This window comes from Podarcis bocagei, assembly GCF_964188305.1.
Source record: "Podarcis bocagei genome assembly, chromosome: 6".
Lineage (NCBI taxonomy): Eukaryota > Metazoa > Chordata > Lepidosauria > Squamata > Lacertidae > Podarcis > Podarcis bocagei.
This window is the reverse complement of record NC_138130.1, coordinates 82,814,039-82,835,165: the sequence shown is the minus strand read 5'-3', so window position 1 is coordinate 82,835,165 and position 21,127 is coordinate 82,814,039. Positions and strand designations below refer to the sequence as shown.

Below are 21,127 nucleotides of genomic sequence, written 5' to 3'. Positions count from 1 at the left end.
CAAATCAAGACACACAGCACAGCCTCCTCCTGTCCCCACACTTGACTCTCAGGTATTATTTTGCTTCCACCTAAGGCTTTTGTCAGTCTCACTCCGGGCTGTCTAACACGCTTTATTTTCAGCCAGCAGCAAGATTGATTAAACGGCTTGGAAGAATCCTGTGTTAAAAGCCTTTCTCTGTGAAATGCAGCACATTGTTTTCAAAGCTAGCTTATCCCAGGCATTTAAAAACAAAACAAATCCCTAACCAACCACGTCCCCTGTCTCCAAGAATCTAGCTCAGAGGGACAGGGTAGGAGGCAGCAGAGGTAGGATTCACCCAGTCTCTAGTGGGAGAGGAGGCAGTAAGGTTCCCAAACATTGCTCCCTTGGTTCCACAGCCTCATCCCCCAGTGCCTTCCATGAAAAGAATTATTCAGCATTAAGCTTTGCATGACCCGCCAAGGATAACACAATAAAATCCAAAACTGTGACCATTAATTGCACATTTATTTAAAATTCAATCAAAACTTTATGCAGTGGTACCTTGGTTTACGAATCTAATCTGTTGCGGAAGTCCGTTCTTAAACCAAAGCATTTTAAAACCAAGATGTGCTTTCCTATAGCAGCGGGGGACTCAATTTACAAATGGAAAACACTCAACAGGAAGTGAAACATGTTCTTATTCTAAGGCAAAGTTCACAAACCAAAACACCTACTTCCGGGTTTGCAGCGTTCGCAATCCAAGTTGTTCATAAACTAAGCTGTTCTTAAACCAAAGTACCACTGTAGTTTAATTAATGCAACAAGATTGATGAACTTGATCCAGTGATCCCAACGTCTGATAGAAATGTATACTTCCAGTGCCCTCTAGCCACCTCAATGACTCTTCGCAACCCCGCCCCAGGCAATCTCACACCCCCGGGTTGTACCACTTGCTTTGTGAACCACTGGGTTAAGTACACTGGCAGAGCCAGTCCAGTGTTCCCAGCTGTGTGTGTGTACCACACTGACCTTGTTGGTGCATTACTGCTCCTCTTCTAACCCCTGCCCCACCCCCAGTAAGGAGCAGTGATAAGCTGACCATAGGTAAGGTGGGCTATAGAGATGCAATTTAGAAATGTAAATGCAATAAATTTAAACTCAATCCAAACCAGTGTGCTTTGGAACATACCCAGAATTACACCTAGATGTCAGGGAAACATCTGTATTTTGAATATTTATAACACACACACACACACACACACACACACACACACACACACCACTCTGACTTTTGTGTTAATCTTTGGAAATACAGAAAGCATTTTTGACACCAAGTTTTTCTTTCCCTTTTTTTGGTTCAAGTATGTCTATATCGTACTTTGGCTTTGGTGTTAATTTTTGGAATGGTAAAAAGCATTAAGCAGCATAATGTTTGCTGTCTCTTTCCCTTAAAGTGTGTTTGGAAGAATAATAGCAATACTCGTTTTCATTTTTTTAAAAAGTATTTTGAAAACAAGCGTTCTTCATCGAATGGACCACATGGGACCCACATCAAGCTTTGTTTATTTTTAAAGCCCTCGGACAGTTTCTGAGCTTTGAAAACAATTCCTCCCTGAAAACAGTTCCCAAAGTTTCTAACAATAGTAAACTAAATCAAAATCACCATCATGATTAAGGAGCAAAACTGCTAAAACATACAAAACCCCAATCACTATAACACAGTAAACATTGACAATTAAGAAACCACACACATTTCTTTTAATTCTGGAAATTCCCGCAGTGCAATCCTATCAGTGGCGTAGCGTGGGGGGTGCCAGGGGTGCCGGCCGCACCGGGTGCAACATTTTGGGGGGCGCGTTTGGCCGGCCCCCCTCGAGGAAGCGGGAACCTCTCCAAGGCGCAGCGCGCCGTCGGTGGAGGAAAAGAGCCGCGCAGCAGCAGCAGCAGCAGCAAAGCCGGGAGGAGGAGGAGGTGGAGCGAGCCTGCTAATTGCTTGCTGGGAATTACCGTAATTTTCGCTCCAAAACACACACTTTTTTGCTCCTAGAAAGGAAGGGAAAATGCCTGTGCGTGTTACAGAGCGAATGCACTCATGCTTGCTTTACAGCTAGGAGGAGGGGGTGGAGCTGAGGAGGAGGGAGGGAAGGAGAGCCATGCCAGCAAAGCGGGCAGCAGCCGCTTACACGCGAGGAGGGACAGACGGGAGCCACAGCGAGCCGGAAAAAGCGCTGCGTAGCCAGCAACAGCTGCTGCAGCCTCAGCTAGCAAAGGTCCGTGCGCTCTCTAAACGGAGCAATGAGGCTGCAGAGGGACGGCAGGGCACAGGAGGGCTCTGAGCCACGAGCGCAGTGAAAACCAGTAAAAAGGTTTTTTAAAAGGCTGCTGGGGACAGGAGGGCACGGGATGAGGGAGAGGGGGAAATTACAATTCTCCCAGCGTCTCAGCTGATCCGCTGAGCAGGACTTGGGTTGCAGGGGATTCACCATTAGCTGTGTAAAGCAGCAAAGAGGGAGAGAAGGAGCAAAGCGGGAGTGGAAAGGAGCTGCTTACACTGCTGTAAGTGGCTGCTGTCCGGTTGGCTCCTTTAAAGCAACAGTGCTCTTTCCCTCCCCCCTCCCCGCTCAGCTCTCCGAAAAGCTCCTTCTCCACCCACCCCATGCGAGCTCCTTTTCCCCTTAGACCCCCCTCCTGCATTATTAGCCACATCCTTCTCCACCCACCCCACGCGTGTTCCTTGTCCCCTTAGCAGTGGCGTAGCATGGGGGGTGCAGGGGGGCGGCTGTACTGGGCGCAACATCTGGGGGTTAGGGTTAGGGGGCGCAAATCCACGGGTTAGGGGGCGCAAATTACTTGCCTTGCCCCGGGTGCTGACAACCCACGCTACGCCACTGAATCCTATGTCCATTCAGTAGCAGAATCACAGAGTTGGGGGCAGGGGTGACCTCAAAGGTCATCTTATCCAGACCCTCCTAATGCAGGAAATCTGCTATGAGTTAACTGAAGTTCAGACTGGCATCCATTGGCTGGAACACCAACAGTGGGCGGAGCCAGAGCTGATGACAGGCAGAGTCAAGTGCTTCCTTTAAGCAAGCAAGGGACCACCTCTTCTCGCAAGGAGGCATTAATCACATCCCTGGCCCAGCCAGCTGTCTCCTTCCTACTAGTTGTTATCAGCCCAGAGGGGCAAAAGTCCAGAGCGCAAGTGGTTGTTGCCCTGACCAATCCAGGCACCTTGACCACATCCTCAAGCCTTACTAACTGAAACTCATCCAATATAGCAGGACTTGATTGCTCTGGATGCTTCTCCACCCCCCCCCCCCGTCGTCTCCACCCCCATCATTCAGCCCGGACACTGAGGTCCAGCGCCAAGGGCCATTTGGCAGTTCCCTCACTGTGATAAGCGAGGTTACAGGGAACCAGGCAGAGGGCCTTCTCAGTGGTGGCACCCGCCCTGTGGAATGCCCTCCCATCCAATGTCAAGGAAATAAACTACTATCTGACTTTTAGAAGACATCTGAAGGCAGCCCTGTTTAGGGAACTTTTTAATGTTTGATGTCTTATTGTATTTTTAATATTTTGTTAGAAGCAGCCCAGGGTGGCTGAGGAAACCCAGTCAGATAGGCGGGGGATAAATTATTATTATTATTATTCTCAATATTCATCTGCTGTAACGGTGGAGTCAACATCCTGTTGGATGCAAGCGATTTTATCCTCAGAATGCTTGACAAACAAGTCGCAGCGAGCTACCGTCGCAGCGAGCTACCATAAAAAGCCACAAAAATGTTAAAAACAGGCATCAGCTAACCATTGGGGAAGGATGTAGTCTTAATTGCCTGTAAAGGCCTGGCAGAATAGAGAAGTTTTTTTAACAGGCATTTAAGAGTTGGCACAGAAGGGGCCTGTTGGGGCAGGCAGGAACGGAAGGCAAGGAGACCCACAGAAGGTGGAGCTGAAGCCTTGGCCAATGACAGCGAGAACCAACTAGGTGTAGCTTTGCCCCCATCCTCCTTCTGGCTGAGTTCTACAAGGGCAACACTGACACTGAGGAGGAGGAAGCGGACAGGTAGAGTCACATCCTGGGCTGGTTGTAAGCAGGAAGTGGAGGCTAAGGGCAGGCTGAGGTTGGTGAGGCAGTGCCCCATTTGTCCTAATGTATCAGCCTTTGCGGCCCAGTAGCTTTTCACAGACCGCATGCAGTTGCATAATGCGCCGTGGCAAAGGGCGCTGTTTTGCTCCAGCATAATAGCAAACAGTTCTGAACTTCCGTGCATGTCGAAGAACATGCAAACAACTGGAGACCTTTCTTCTCTGCTGCACTGAGCAACGGCTACTGTGCACTCCCCCCGAATTTATTTATCCAAGCGTTTCATTTCCCTCTATCCTATCCTCTCATTCAGCAGCGAGAGTTTCTCACTCCTGAGACTAAACTGAATGTAACCAATCCACCCGATGATGGAGGTGAGGCTTAAGTCAGTGGCACGCTCTTAATACTTCTCAAGTGCTCGGAGGAAGTCTTTCCCAGAGTGAGTAAGCCACAGCTGAAACAATAAGGCTTGCCAGAAATGGTGTGTGAGAGACTGGGAAGTGGGCTTAGAAGAAAAGGCAACTTGAAAAAAAAAAGCATGAAGGAAGCACACCTACATATCAAGTTTTTAAAAAAGAAAAGGAAAAACACCAAAGTTGTTTTTTTAAATACTCCCCAAAATTCCTCTCTCTCTTTCTCTTTCTCTGTGTGTGTTTCCAAATGCTTCACCAGAGCCTTTTTGGGATGAATCCTGATAGCAGAAGGTCAGTAACTGTTGTATTTTCAGTCATGGGGAGTGGAATTAGATAAGAGAAGCATCATGCTATTCAGCATTTAGTAAGAATTAAAAAGGCACCGTATACCTAAGTAATATGATTTGTACACAAATAAACTTTTTGAAAGGGCGGGCTTAGACTGGTTAGGCTATATTTGAAAGCAATGCACAAGGACTTATATGAAAGATATTTCATTTTCCTTGAGGTTCACCCTCCCTTGTGGAAAAGGCAGGGAGCAATGCAGTTGTGCCACATACTTGCTATGACATATCTTTTCCCCGAATTCAGTATAATAAATAACACAGGAAAACACCTCACCTCCTGGTTTCATACCGCCAGCTCAAATTCCTCTTCTACTCATAAGCACATACACAAACACATCATTTACCACAATTTTAATTCCCTGTTATGGTATGCTGAAGGGAGTTAGGATGCTACTAATTTCCATAAGTGATCCCAAGTTATGCACAAATCAGCTGCCTCCCCTGTCCGTGTCATCAGAGCAGAAAACCTGGGAAGTTTAGCATTCACCTAGGCGTATGCCAAGATATCCTTTTTTTCCAGTGGGGATGTGTTATATGTAATCAGTAGTGGCCAGTGTAGTGAGGCAGAGCAGTGAAGTTGCACTCCAGACACTGGTATTGCTGCAGCTCATTGCACAGGGCTAGGGAAGGGCAATGAGCATGCCAAGGCTATATGGACACACTGGAGGAGCCCAATCTAACATTCCCACTTGTGTGTCTGCGCACTGCTGTCCTTGCAGTCACCTTGCTCCCCCGCCCTTGTTCAGGTAAGCTGCAGCGATGTCAGTGCTGCAAGATCTTACCCACTACACCAGAAGCCACAGTGCAGTAGTCCTTTGTAGACTGCATGTACTAGCATAATACGCAGTGGCAAATAGCACTGCATTGTGCCCCTGTAATAGGAAATCGTTCTGATATTTTGTGTGTGTCAAAGAATATGCAAACAATTGGAAGGCTTCCTTCTCTGATGTGATATATAAGTACAGTGGTACCTAGGTTACGTACGCTTCAGGTTACAGACTCCCCTAACCCAGAAATAGTGCTTCAGGTTAAGAACTTTGCTTCAAGATGAGAACAGAAATCGTGTTCCGGCAGCGCGGCGGCAGCAGGAGGTCCCATTAGCTAAAGTGGTGCTTCAGGTTAAGAACAGTTTCAGGTTAAGAACAGACCTCCAGAACGAATTAAGTACTTAACCCGAGGTAACACTGTATAATAGATGCCTTCCTTTTCTTTGCTCAGTAATATTAGGAATAAGGGGAGAGTGCTGGTTGAAACATTTCTAATACTTACTTTTGTCCATGCTGTGGTTTCTAAGCCAGCTTTCAGACAGACGGTCACCACGACATACTGCAGAGGTAGAGGGAGAGAGAAATGTTAGGAAAAACATTTAATCCCAGCATGCATTTCCCATTCACACTTGCTTCGCCCTCTCTGGCTTTTCAAAAAGAAAGCAATAGCTGAACAATGTAGGAACCAGGTGCCGTTTTACTTTTAAATGTTGCAGTGTGTTCAACGCATTTCAGAAGTACAGCAGGGGGTTTAAGGAAGCTGTTTACAAAATGGTGTAACACATGTCCTGATGGGAATGCCTAGAGATCCTGGGTACAACTGGCATCATGGGAAATGCTCAGACCAGTTCAGCCAAGTGCACAAGGTCCAAGTCTGCACAAGATGGTAAGTCAAACAATGGGACTGTGCAAACATGCTGGCTCTGAGAGAGGAGCTCACATTTGATTTGCTCCTTCTGGGTCATTTTAGCTTAGTGCAACATGGCAGCTAAGCCCAGGTTTGGCTTAGCATATCGTTTGAACCTGGGTATGTGGTTAAGGTTCATGCGATAGCAAAACTGGGGAATTCACTCCCAGAAGAGGTAGTGATGGCAACCAACTTGGATGGCTTCAAAAGAAGATTAGAAAAATTCATAGAAGAGAAGGCTATCAATGGCTACCAGCCACAATGGCTATGTTCTGCCTCCACTGTCAGAGGTGGTATATACTGGGGAATACCAGTTCATGGGAAATTCTCAGCCGCACGAACAAAGACCATGTACAGTATTGTGGCTGGATTTTAGCAACTTACCGTATAAACTATATTTCCAACAAACAGGTAGTCTACACTCTGGCCACTTGCAAATACTGCATCTGGAAAAAGAAGAAGAAGATAACAAATATTAAATATTTCATTTGCCCAAGGAGATATTATTGTTTTTTAAAAGGCTATTTAAGATTTTCAAATGGTTTGAACAAAATTAAGTAAAATGCAACCATGAACAATTTTTTAAATATCATCTCAATTCACAGAATACCTTAAAACTAAAGAGGAGATTGGGTTAAGAAGAGAAAGAGAGCGGGTGAGCTAAAAAACAGATTAAAGGAAAAAACATTAGAAAGGTGTATGTAAACATGCCAGCTCACATTTAACTGGTGGCGCAGCATGAACAACATCATTCCTTTCTGCAAAGGTAGTGAAAGGTAACCAAGTGACTGGGAAACATTCAGCATGAGCCTGAACGCACTTTTAACAGCCTGATGTGTTTTTGAAACATGTCTCCTGGATTTCTCTTTGTAGGGAGGATAAATTTTGCATACTGGGTTTCTCAAAGCTCTTTCAAAAGCAGCGCATTGGAAGCAAATAGTGTAATGACTGTCTTGGCCAATGCTGAAGCTATTAAATGTTCAAAAATAGCGTACACACACACACACACACACACACACACACACACACACCACCATTAGGAGTTGTTTGAGCAGAAGGGGGAATTCCTGCCAAGAACGAATAATCAAAATATCTATAGGAGATGAAGAATTCCAGTTACCACATCATCTTCGTGCCACTGTGCTGCATACAGATGCAGTCCTGCTATATGTGCTTTTATTTTAGATTCCTTTGAAGTGAGGGGATATTTTTTACCCCAAAGGTTACCGATAGAGAGAAGAGAAGCAAAAATCCTCCCTTTGGTACATATAGCTGCTATCTTAAAAAGCTATTGGAGGGTGTTAATGGCGAAAAGGGACTGGGCATCTTATATTCCAACACCCTTTCTCCTGTCTGTAAGTACACAAAAAAGGCGAATACGTGTTAATTTAACATATGGAGGTGCCAAACTTGGCAATACTTCAAGTAGCCAAGTTTATTCGTGCTTAGTTCCTGCTGAGGAAAAAAGAAGAAGGGCTCCTATGAAAAAAGGAACACATGGCAGCTGTAGGAATTCTCAAATTAATCCAAAAAGGGCTGTAATTCAGAAGGATTACACAACCATCTCGCTTCAACATGGCAGCCAGCGACACACGTCTGCCTAGGTGAGGCTGATCTAAAGCAGAAACCTAGAGCCACAATCTGCAAGGTGATTGTTGCCTGAAAGAGGGAGTTATGCCCTTGCTTGAGTGAAATAATGACGACAACAAATTCATCATTAATTATCATTTTAGGTAAAGGTACCCCTGCCCGTATGGGCCAGTCTTGACAGACTCTAGGGTTGTGCGCTCATCTCACTCTACCGTTAACATGCTTTAAGTTTGCATTCTGCGTTTCGATCTAAAGGTTTTCAGGGTGGTGCCTAGCAATTCATTAAAATTTATTAAAACGCCCAAATCAATACAAGGGCTACAAACTTCAGACATAAACATCTCAAGAAACCCAGACAACTGAGCAGCAATCTGTCTCTTGTGCCAGCCAAAGCCATAAACTGGAGAAAATAAATGTGTTTTAATCTGCCACTTAAAAACAGATACTGTAGGGGACAACAGTGATGACATGGTACTTCCAGGTCACCAGGTGACAGACCCCAGCAGCTTCATATAGATATTAAAAAGCATCAGCGATTGAATGCTAGCCTTTGGGGCCCAACAGCAGAAAAGTGTTGTGGAGCAGAGAAGGCATTTCCCAATGTTACTCTTTGTTATTAGTCCTGCAGTTCAGAGTGGAACCACCCTAAAAGTGCCTCCAGCTCCCAACCCACAGAGCTGATCCAGGAGGGTACATCTGTCAATATTGAATAATGCTGAGAAATAAAGAAGAACCAAAAGGGTTGCATTCCCCTTGTCCCTCTCTTGTTAGCAGCTGTCAATTTGGGTGATCAACGACATTTCCATGGCATATCTGGGCTGGGAGTGAGACTGAAATGAGTCTAGATAATCAGCTTCGTCCAAACATGCTTGGAGCTGGCCACCAACGCTCAATCAGCTTGCCCCAAAAAGTGACTCACCATCGCCTCCTTCAGGATGGTTGTGAACACCCCTTCCCTGAGAATTAGCGACTTCATGGTCACAGCATCAGTCTCCATCAGCTACATGGGTCTAGTGTTTTTAACTATTTATGTTCTAGGGCAGCGATGGAGAAACCTACTGCAGAGTGATTTATCCACCCACCCACCCACCCATTCATTCATTCAATACAGCAGGGGGGGGGGACCTGTGGCACTCCAGATATTGTTGGATTGCAGCTTTTGGCATCCCTAGTCAATGGCCATGGTGGCTGGGGCTGATGGGAGTCCAACAACCTCTGTATGGCCAGAGGTTCCATATTTCTGCTCTAGAGTCGTTTCACACACTGACCAGGATCCAGAGAACTCTTAATGTGAATTCAAAACATGGAAAATGACACAGCAGGGCTCTCTTTCTCTGGCATTCATATGTGTACCTCATCACTGGAGATAGGCAAATCTGTCAATGTTGGTTTCTCTCTATTTCTCTTTACCAATCTTAAGTTCTCCATGTTTCCAAATCAATTAGTGAACTGCTTTTTTAAAAAGCCCTCCAGAGAATTCATTAGCATTTTGAAATGAATTTATCCCAACATGCACGTGTTTATAAGCAGTTTTGCCTAACACACACGTTTGCAACCAAATTTCCCTTAATTTATTGCATTTTTGTATGTTATTTTCACCAGTATATGCATCTTTAGGGACACTTTACCCCACTACATGCATTTTTGCGTAGCTTATTTGGCTTGAGAACCGCATTGCAAAATGCAGAGAAGTGCAAATTTCAAAAAAGTGGCTGCGTTTTGGTTCTCCTTTGTTACAGAAAGTGAGAATTGGGTGGGTTTTCCTTTAGGTGCTGAATGAATCAAATCCCACCCACCCACCCACCCACCCAATCCCTGCTCATCACCAGCCTATCCTGATAAGGTATAATTGAAGAATGTTGCTCATGCAATCACATATGTAGTGTGTAAGTTTTTAAATGCCATGAAGAAATCTGGTTAAGTCCAAGTACATTTGGAGAATTTCAATGTCAGAGTTGCATCTGTAAGTTGTATTTTGTAATATTATGACCTTGCACTTTTGGAATCCCAGGGCCCTACAAAAGAAGAAGAAGAAGAAGAGGAGGAAAAACTTCCTACAATTGTCAGGGATGGTCAGGATGTGCTGTGAACACTTATTTGTAAGACTGCAGAAGCACTCCTTCATTGCCCATATGCACACTGCATCCTAAAGAGCTCAAGAGGTTAAAGGACATACCAGTGCGAATGATGTATTTCTTTTCATCTGAAGTTTTAAAAAGTGTTCCCTCAAACATAAAAAGGGATAAAAGATCTATATCCACCTCTCCCTGAATAGCAAAGCAGCCAGGGTTCTTCACTTGGTAATGTGTTGGTCTTTGAAATTATTTATTTATCGATTCCAATTTAAATCTCCAACACATCTCAAGACGGCATCCTAAAACCAGTAATATTCTAAATGGATCTAATAATTAAATTCATGACCAACATGAAAGCTGACTCTCAATATGGAAAGGGGAAAAAACTGAAGTTTAGGAATAGGGATAAATGCTTATATATATATATAGTGGTACCTTGGTTTGCATACGTCTTGGTTTGCATACGTTTTGGATTACAAACACGTCAAACCTGGAAGTGTGTGTTTTGTATTACAACCCATTTTGGGGGGGATTACGAACTAAAAATTTTTGGAGGCCCTATTGGCGAAAGCGCACCTTGGGTTACAACCTGTTTTGGTTTACAAACGGACCTCCAGAACCGATTACAGTTGTAAACCAAGGTACCACTGTAATCATATAACTCTGGCTGCATTCAATTACATTGAGTTAACTGGTCATTTTTATGGAGACTTATTCAAAAAAGTATATTTGAACTTCACAAAGATGAGCTTCTGTTAATTGACTAAAATGAAATCCCATGCCTTAAACTGCCGTCACATGCACACTTTCCTGGGAGAATGCCTCATTGATCTCAGTATGCCTTATTTTATATGCCTGTTGTCTTTGTCCATGGAGTTTTCTTGGCAGGGATACTGGAGTGGCTTGCCGGTTCCTGCTCCACGTTTGGACAAAACTCTCCACTATGACCTGTCCATCTTGGGTGGCCCTGCACGGCATAGCTCATAGCTTCTCTGAGTTATTCAAGCCCCTTCACCACAGCAAGGCAGTGATCCATGAAGGGGATCACTCTTGAGAGTCCCATGGACTGCAAGAAGATCAAACCTATCCATTCTTAAGGAAATCAGCCCTGAGTGCTCACTGGAAGGACAGATCCTGAAGCTGAGGCTCCAGTACTTTGGCTACCTCATGAGAAGAGAAGACTCCCTGGAATACCCTGATGTTGTGAAAGATGGAGGGCACAAGGAGAAGGAGACAACAGAGGACGATTCCTCCTATCGACAGTCATTCACTCAAGAAATTGGAATAACATGCAGAAAGCCAGCACAAAATGGAGTCTTCATAGGATCGGCCTACTACATATACAGTTCTTGTAATAATCACATTAAAAGAGCAAAAGGTTGTGTGAATCAATATTAAATCAATGCAGCTGCATGTAAAGACCCCCTGAATCAAACACTTACAATCTCTGGGGGTTGGGAAGTGCTATCTACCGAAGGCTGCATGCAGACAGGGTAGATTTGGAAGGTCACTGTTGATAAATGTCCGAGCTTAGAGGCTGGTGGTCTGTCTGCCATGATTAATTTCCTAACAACCTGTTGTGAACCGCAATCACATTGGAGCTGGGCCAGAAAGGCTGACATTCAGGAAAGAATGAAGCACTTACCATGTTCCAGGGCTTTTAATGGAAACCAAAAGAGAATGATGGAGTGGATCAAAGCATTGATGCAGTGACCCCAGAACACCTAAGGAAACAAAACAAGAAAGTCAGGGGGGCTGACCAAACTCTCAAAGGCTGTTTAACTCCCTATCAAATGATTCACTACACACACACAAAACATTAAATTTTATTTTAAAGGCTTTTTTTAAAAAAAAAGCAATACCACTAAAGCTAGTATTAAAATTCAAAAATCGTCAATCCAAATGGAGGTCCCATCTGCTATACAGTGGTACCTCAGTTTTTGAACATAATCCGTTCTGGAAGACCATTCAAAAACCAAGGCGCAAAGGGCAGTCTGCAAATTCAATAGAGAAAATTGGGGGGGAAACTCAGCGGAAGCCGTTCGACTTCCAAAGTGCGTTCAAAAACGGAAACATTTACTTTCTGGTTTTCGGTGTTCAAAAACCAAAACGTTCGACTTCCAAGACATTTGAAAACTGAGGTACCACCGTACATTTAAAGCATCACTATGCTACTTTAAGCAGTCATGGCTTCCCCCAAAGAATATTGGGAAGTGTTGCTTGTTAAGGGCATTTAGGGTTGTTAGGAAGCCCCTATTCCCCCCACAATTCCCAGAGTTCCCTGGGAAGAGGGATTGTCAAATTATTTGTCTTTTAATTTTTTTTTTACTGCATGGAGACCCAGAGACTGCAGTCCATAATAGAACAGAGAAATGGGATATAGATGTAAGAAAAAAAATAAACAATCATTTCTGAAGTTATACTTCTTGGCAGAGGGGAAACATCATTGCAGTTATGTTTTCTCTCTTTCTTTCTATTATCCTTTCCCCACTTTAATATAGTAATGTGTTTGTATGTTACGTTGGATTCTTGTTTTCTGCTGGTTTCTCCATATGGGAAGACCAAGGGAGTCATAAGTCTAAAAACTCAGGGCCAAAACTAGATCTTGACATTTCTATGCACAAATGCAGTCTGTGTTCATGTTTTTATTATGCAAGTAGAAATTGTGGGAAAGCCCAAGCAGCCTCAGGACTGGGCAATGAGAGGAAGGGGTGCTGTCAGGGAACTGCCATCGGAAGGACAGGTGGTGGAAGGGCTCACGGAGGTTGGGAGAGACTCAGCAGCTGAAGAGGGAACCAGCAGGGGGAGAGGAGGGTCTCTGAGGGAAAGTGAGCAGGAGGGATGGCTCAGAGACTCTTCCAGCGAGAACAGTGGGGAGGTTTCTGGACCTCCTATAGGGACACCCACTCCTTGCCGGAAACTGTCACGCCGTGAGTCCAGAAGACGTGTTTCCGTTAAGGAGCTTTTATGTTGGAAGCGATTCCGAAAGCAACCACTGTCGGAATCTGCCAGCGACTGACGGAGCCATGCTTAAGGCGCTCCGTCACAGACAGAGGTTTGCGGACTTGACCAAACTCTGAGGGACTAGGATTTTACGCACAAGCAGCTCATCATCCCATCACAGGTGCTTAACTCTTTCGCACCCTGCCAGTCCTGTCAAAAAATGCCTCTCTGGAGGCTTCCCATGAAATGCAGAAATGGATAGAGTCAAATCTCTTCTCCCTACCTCCTGTGGTCTGAGGCTGCTTTAATTGCAGTAATTTCACATCGTGTCAAGTTGGAGCCTCATCATTTTGGGGTGGGGGTGTTAATGAGACTCCCTAAATTTGATTGGTTAAAAAATATATTGGAGTTATAAAACCATTTTCCAATTTCTTAAGTATCTCCCCACATCAGACTGTTGGGTATGCCCTGTGCTACTACACAATACAACTATTTTTATGAAACTATATACAACTATGTTGAATGCTTCAAGTTAACCATGCAACCAGTTCAGACATTTAGCAGAATATGAAAGTAAAATGCTGCCTTTACTCTTTTTTCCGCCAAATAACCATGAATAAAATTAAGTTAACAGGAGCAAAAGACACACCAACCCTTCTTCATAAAACCCCAATATCCCAATCCTAAGTTTGTTTTCTTGAGAGATGGACATTTGGTGCTTCACATCCATCCCTTGAAATCTTCTGAAATTCTCTGATGAGTACCACCTCAGAACTTTTCTTTGTTTGAACCATACACATTTTGTTTAAAAAATAAAGCTTTGAGTGTTGAAGCTTTGTTATTATGAATAGGTTAATAAAACAAGAGGGCTGAGAGAAGAGGAAATTCTCTAAAATATGAAAAGAAAATATATCAGTGTAATTTTACCTGCATATCTCCCTGAAACATCTTTTTAAAACCTCAACCTGACAGGAACAATAAAGTCATCTCAATATTTTCACAGAATCTCTTGAGGGGTAGAAGCCTTAAGGAAAGGCCGGCAGGTAAAAGAGTGGGAACATTTCATTACAAAACATGAACATTGGTTATATAGCATGTGCAGGTCCATAGAAGATGCCACAGAGAGGGCACATTGTGGAGCTGATTCATTAACATGCAGGTCTAGGAGGTTCTCTGTAATCTATGTGAGTTCTATGGTGAACATTCTAATTTGGAACTCTACGCATAACTTTTTGAACTCAATGCAGATGTGGCTTTAAATCAGTGCACGTTGGTTTCTACCCATGCTACCAAAGGACTTAGTGAGCTGGATGCATGTCAATTCAACACACTGAACACAGCAGGAGATCAGCTTCCAGCACACCATCGGAACTGGGCGCCAAAATACAAACCATGAGCTCAGCACATAGTGTGGCTGCCATGGTCTCAAAGGGTAACGTGAGCCAGCTCTTATAAGTCAACATTCATGGCTTAAATTAAGCCAGGGTTTACAATGGCTTAGCTTTTGAACTTGTTACTAATGCTTAAGTTGTCCTGAAAGTCATGAAGTAATAGTTAAGGGAGGGAAGACTTTAAGTATACATGGGTACACTACCTTTCCTTAACCTCTGAGTGAAATGCAAGCAGCCCTCAGAGAACTGAGACTTGGCATGGCTCATTGGATGAAACATGCACTTTAACTTGGGATCTCTGCGTTCATTGGCTTCTTGAGCACAAAGCTCCCTGAGGACCAGCTCATATGTGATATTAAAGACTACAGGTACTGAAGCCTGCAGTGGCTTCCACGTACAACACCCACTTACAGGATGATACAACCACCAGCATCCCTGACCATTGGCTGTGCTGACAAGGACTGATGGGAGCTGTAGTTCACAAAATATAGAGAGCACCATGTTGGCTATTTCTGCTGTTGACCATTAAGAATTAACAATTTCCAGCTGCACAAAACTGGGATGCCACAGTACAAATTGAAAACTCAGTTTTAAACTAAAATGCAACCCAAATGTTTTCTCCCTCTCCTCCCCAAAGCAAAACATTGCCTCTTACCCTGCTATTGAACCCATCAGCATTTTGAGTAATTTTGTAGAGCTGGGGAAACCTAAGCATGTTGTCTTGCGTGCACGATCGCTCAAAGATTCCCAAGGTGAAGGGAGGCAATGCCGTGAAAATCTAGAGAAAACAAAGGAAGTAATTAAAAACAACAAACCATTAACTTTATAAACAAGCTGCAGAGCATGCTTCGTACCTGGGAGAAAATCCTGACACTGTTAAAAACAATAGCAGCAGTTCTGCTAAATCGCCAGTGCTGAATCTGAACTGTACAGTTCAAAGCACAAGAGCTTTCACAACTGGAATGCTGGGAACAGCAAAGCAAAAGGCTGCCAGTGATCCAGTGAGCGGAGCTCCATGGCGGCAGGTTGGGTTTCCTTGTTGCTGATGACAGAAAGGGTCAAACAACACCTGGGTTGGGAATTAGGAATGGGCAAATATGGACAACTGAAAAACTGAAATTGATAATTCTGTTCTGTACATTTCCACACCAGTTTGCAATTTTTATTTTTAAACATCCTCATATAAATTCATCAGCATTTGGGTGCAAATTTCTCCTAATATGCACGTTTTTGTATGAGGTTTTGCATAATACAATTTTTGCAAAGCAATTTTCCATAATGCATTTTTTTCTATGTTGCTTTCACTAATATTTATATGCACACTTTACTCCTAGCACATGCACTTTTGTACACATTATAACTGGAGCACGGCACAACAAAATTGAGAAAAAATGTGAGTTTCAAAGGATGGCTGTGTTTCAGTTTGCATATTAGAAAGTGCAAATTAGGTTCACTTTTAAATGAGAAGTGAATCAGATTTCTCCACCATTCCTAGTTAAGAGACACAGGGGTCTGCAATTGTAGTAAGCAATGGGACTCCAAAATACGTCTGATGCCTTGGATAATGGCCAAAAGGAGAGCAGACAACCATTATCACATATTTTAGAATATGTGAAGCAAATGAGGATTGATGACCTCAGCCTCATTCATATAAAGTCAAATGACCTATTTTTATTTCTTGCAAATTTATCATTTAATTCCAAAGGATTTATATCCTTCCTTTCAACAAGTATTTCCAAGGCAGCTAGCAAATGTTTTAAGTAAATGCATGTTTAACAGCCAAAGGAGCCTGTGGATCACATGGAGTCTAAATCAATCTTCAGCTGTTCTTCAGGAAAGAATCCAGGAAGGAAGGAGGCAAAGATAACATGAAGTGCCTGCTCCTGCTGGACTATCTCTTCCTCCATTCCAGAGGCATCTACCACTAGGTATCCTGTGGGAAAGGGTCCTGGTGAGTTTCTGTTTTGATTTTTGCCACGTTCAGACATCACGCTAAACCACAGTTTTAACTTCTTGTACAGTCGTGCCTTGGATCCAAAATGCCTTGGAACTTGGACCTTTTGGCTCCTGAATGCCGCAAACTGAGAAGTGATTGTTCCGGTTTGTGAATGTTCTTTGGAACCCAAACATCTAATGGGGCTTCCACAGCTTCTGATTGGCTGGAGGAGCTTCCTGCAGCCAATCAGAAGCCGCGATTTCATTTTCAAACATTCTGGAAGTCGAATGGATTCTGTCCGACTTCCAAGGTATGACTGTATATTTTAATGTATTGTATCCCTCCCCTCGATTTTATGGTTTTATTTTTTTGTAAACTACTCTGATGGTTTTTTAAAAAACAAAAAACGTTCAAGCGTTGCATAAATGTTATGAAATAGATATTTATTAAAGTTTCAACATATTACAAAAATAAGAAAAAAAGAAAGGGAAAAAAGAAAAAAAGAGAGAAAATGAAAATACAAGGTAAAAACAGTTAAAAACAGATCAGTCTTTCCATATCTTATCTTTCATTTGCTTATTTCCCTGACCTCCTCACACCTCCCTTTTTTGTATTCCAGTTCAATTTAGTTAATTCAGCAAATCCTTTCCCTCTTTGATTTTATCTTAATCTTTTATCTTAATATATTATAACTTTAGATTATCACCTGTTAACAATCCATTTTTACATATTCCTTTATAACATTGCTGCTAAAAACCACTTAACTTCAATCCAACATCATTCTAACATTCATTAATTTTAAATGTTATGAAATAAATGAAATAAAATAAATCATTAAAACATCTGGAAGGCCATAGATCTCTGCTTTAAAGTGATGCTCAAAGGCCACCATTGTCTTACTGTGATTTTACGATTGGATTTTGGCTTGACTTGCAAGCAGTCTTGGGGCAATCCATGCTCTTAAAGGAGGGGCATAAATGACTGCAATAAACAAGCAAGTAAACGTATTCTGCTGTCCTGTTTGTGCCATGTGTAGCATCCCCCAATGCTGTTTTAGCATCATGCAAATACAGCATGTCTTATGATGACTGGGCTGCAGTCACAAGCATAATCACTCCAAAGTAATTTCCACCAATTATGAATGGGACATATTCCAAGAAGATATGTGCAGAACTGAACAGTAAATTAGCTGAATTTACTGTTGATTCCAAATCTGTACATCCACCACATTTTTATACAATCTGTGATAAGCTACACAGGGGGGAAAAGGCAATTTCCCCATTTTGCATTTTATTAACAAGGAAGCTGCAGAGCCACGAAACAATGAGAATAGCTTTGAGGAACTGGCCACTTTCCTTACGGAAATATTCAGATCTTCACATAATTAGATGGTTAAGGGATAATACTGTAACTACCAGATCAAGATGGTTAACTGATGTGTACTGTTAACCACCTGTGTAACAGAGGTAAGAAGACTACAACCATTTGTTGCAGGTGCCTGCTTCCAATCAATGTGTGAAATTCAGCAGGTGGCCCACAATCATTTGGTTCTTCTGTTCTTTTAGTATTCTCTGGTGACGATTCTGGATTGACAGCTTATGCCAGAAGAGCAGACTTCCCTCTTCTAGGAAAGAAAGCCCTCTCTGAGTTTAAACATGGCAATCGTGTGCTCCCCCTGGCTTTTTAGTGTCTCCCTTTCCCATTCTTTCTTTTGTCTCTTCCATCCTCAGGCTTCTGTATCTTCTGGCAAAACTACAAGTTACACAGGAAATTGACTGGATTGGCTCTGCCAGTGCATTTGCACTGTGATGCCCTCACCACTGTCTCACCCCCTCCTGATATGCCACAGCAATGGGGAAGATGGAAGGTCAGAGGAGCAGCACTACCCCACTAACTGTGGGCTCAAAAAAGTCCACTGTCATTCTGTACACACTCTCACACATATGCATATATCATACATATATATGATGTTTTCATAATGAAGCTGCATTATTCTCATTCTGGAATGCTTTTTTGGTTGGTTTCTAATATTTTCTGATCCTGTATATGCTGTTGTCAGCTTTTATTATTATTATTTGGTTTTGATACTACTGTTGTACTGTGTTTTGTGACCGTTGCCCACTTTAAACTTTTTATTAAAAGGCAGAATACCAATAATTTTAAGGAACAAATGAAGTAATTATTTAATTAAAGCCATTGGAGGATAATGCTGAGTACACATTTGAAATAAGATTCATGCTGAAGAGCAAAGCTGTCTGCAATTTCTCACAAACCAATGCCACCCCTTACCTCCCATAATGAAAGTTGTACATCATTTGAATTTTCTTTACCTAGACTTATATCTCCTGCACTGTATTTACGTTCAACCAGCTGTCTCTAATTATATACCATTTCTATTTATTTTCTTTGCAAAAGGGGGGCGGGGAGGGAGAGAGAAACCAGTTCCTTTTTATAAAAGTTTGGAGTTTGATTCCTGCCAGAAACATGTAAGAAGCCTGGAGAATGCAGGTGAAGATCAGCTTCAACAAAGGGCCAGCTATTCCTGGGGATCAGTAACAGCAAGAACATTTCCTAGTTCCATGATGTCATCCATCTCCTTTGAATTAGTCACAAAGCAACACACCAGATGGGGAGCATTCTGTATTCTTATGCGTTAGATGAGAGCCAAGACTAATGGGCAGCTCATATGATTGACTTTCCCGGCTGTGTCCGCATGCATGAGGAGCAAGTCGCTCGTTCCTTGTCTTGGGATTGCCCTGGTCGCAGCTGCCGGCTGAGCAATCGTGGATCTCGTGGGAGGTGGCTATTCCCATAAGCCGTTTTTGTATAACAAGGCCTTTGGGGTACACTAATCCATCCCCTGTACGTACCACACAGTAATACTGATGTGGAGCGTGTGTGTGTCCCATCAATATTTTGGAGAGGTTTCTGACTGTTGTCACAATTTCTGTGACACCTTAAAGACTAGCATATTTATTGGGGCAGACTTTTTTTGTGAATTACAGCCCACTTCTTTAGATGTATCTGATGAAGTGGGTTTTTCAGTTCACAAAAGCTTACACCATAATAAATATATTTTAAAAGTGCTATGGGGTTGTTTTTTTGATGGTGTCTCCAGTATTGCTGCAACAGGCTAACACAGTGATAATTGCAGCACATCGCTACTTGCTTATACTTTAACTGAGCCGAAGTATCTTAGCTCACTATAACCAGTGAAAGACCACAGGGTAGTCGTGAGGTTAAACATGATGACACCAAACTGCTTTACAAATTTTCAACGTTCTGGGGAAATGATTAACAGCTCCGCATAAGTAAGCTGATTTGGTGTTTGATGGGGTTACTCCCAGATTGCAATCCTGTACACACTTATTTGGGAGAATGCCCTACTACACTCAGTATCTTCAGCATGCCCTCTTCCCTTATCTGCTGTGATACAATATTACGGTCATGCACATATTATCTGTGCAATCTTCCACTGCATTGTTGATTCAGGGAGATGCAATTCCTAGCACACATATTGTTCCGAATTTGCTGTCTGATTGCATATCTAATTGAATGAGTCTGGGGTTTGGACAAAAGAGTGGTAATGGTCTAGAAGTATCAACTGGAGTGGAAAGTAATGAAACTCTTTAACTGAGTTTATGAATAATATTGTAAATTCATGTACTTCAGAGAGCAACCGTAAGCTCCTGAAAAGGGTGATGGTCATATTGTAGACTTTTATGGTCAGTGAGAGAGCTCAGTGGTTGGAGGTCATTGCTGGTTCTGCCACCATTGTTGATTCCGTAAGGCCAAAAACAAGGCGTTTCAGGAGTGTTAGAAATAGACTGAGGTGGGGCTTTCCACCATTGTTGATTCCGTAAGACCAAAAACAAGGCATTTCAGGAGTGTTAGAAATAGACTGAGGTGGGGCTTTCCAACAGCTAAATCTAGAGCCCCATTTCTTCCCTGGAATTGGCATAGAAAAAGGGAAAAAATAAAGGGGGAATCTGTACCCCACTTTCTGCACTGGCTGACAAGGGTCTGGCAGGGCTTTGGAAATGGCGGTTCTCCTGACATGGATTCTTTGTTGCTGCTCCAAATTAGAATGTGCCAAGTACTTTTATTTTAATTTTTGCCCTCAAATCTAAGGCAGAGCAAGAACAGCTCCCACTCCCCCCCCCCGCCAGTTACTCGCAATGCGTATACAGATGATCAGTAGAGATAAACTACATAGACATAAACAGCAGTGGAATGCCATCCGGGCTCTGCATGTTATCAAGCTGAGACGTGGGACACTTACCACATTGTAGAGGCCAATGCACCACCGCTCAAATAAAATCTGCCCAGAAAATCCATTAACGAATGCAAACCAAAGCTGAAATAGAAGAAAGTTACACAAGGCTTTAGATCAACATGCCACAAACATTCTTTCTATGCACTGAAGAAGAGGAGAGTGTGCAATGTGGACATCATCTGGAGACAGCTGCTGGGTGGGTTCTAAAAATAAGTGCTCACAGTTGTTCTCTTTTAAATAGAGCTGAACTGCTGAAGCGATGGGAGGCAATCTGTAGAATTTGCATCATTGCACTAAAATAACAAATCTTTTGTAAAGTAGTATGAAGATCCATTGGTCCTGGAAAAATTCTTTCTTTTATCTTAGGTGTTTATATCCTGCTGAATCCCTTGCAGACGACCGCAGTGCCTGGAGACAGACAGCCAAGTTGTGCA

General features: G+C 42.9%; 1 protein-coding gene across 9 annotated transcripts in view; it reads right to left on the bottom strand.

The window, feature by feature from the left end:
- The window catches only part of ATP8A2 (ATPase phospholipid transporting 8A2), a 341,618-nt gene that overhangs the window by 112,569 nt on the left and 207,922 nt on the right, over positions 1 to 21,127 (bottom strand). For all 9 annotated transcript variants that reach the window (XM_081197884.1, XM_081197885.1, XM_081197886.1 and 6 more), the window contains 5 exons: positions 20,700 to 20,774; positions 15,137 to 15,259; positions 11,793 to 11,871; positions 6,867 to 6,928; positions 6,078 to 6,134 (listed from right to left, as the gene is read on the bottom strand). In XM_081197884.1, the coding sequence (XP_081054010.1) occupies positions 6,078 to 6,134; positions 6,867 to 6,928; positions 11,793 to 11,871; positions 15,137 to 15,259; positions 20,700 to 20,774 (396 nt within the window). The remainder of the gene's footprint in view (positions 1 to 6,077; positions 6,135 to 6,866; positions 6,929 to 11,792; positions 11,872 to 15,136; positions 15,260 to 20,699; positions 20,775 to 21,127) is intronic.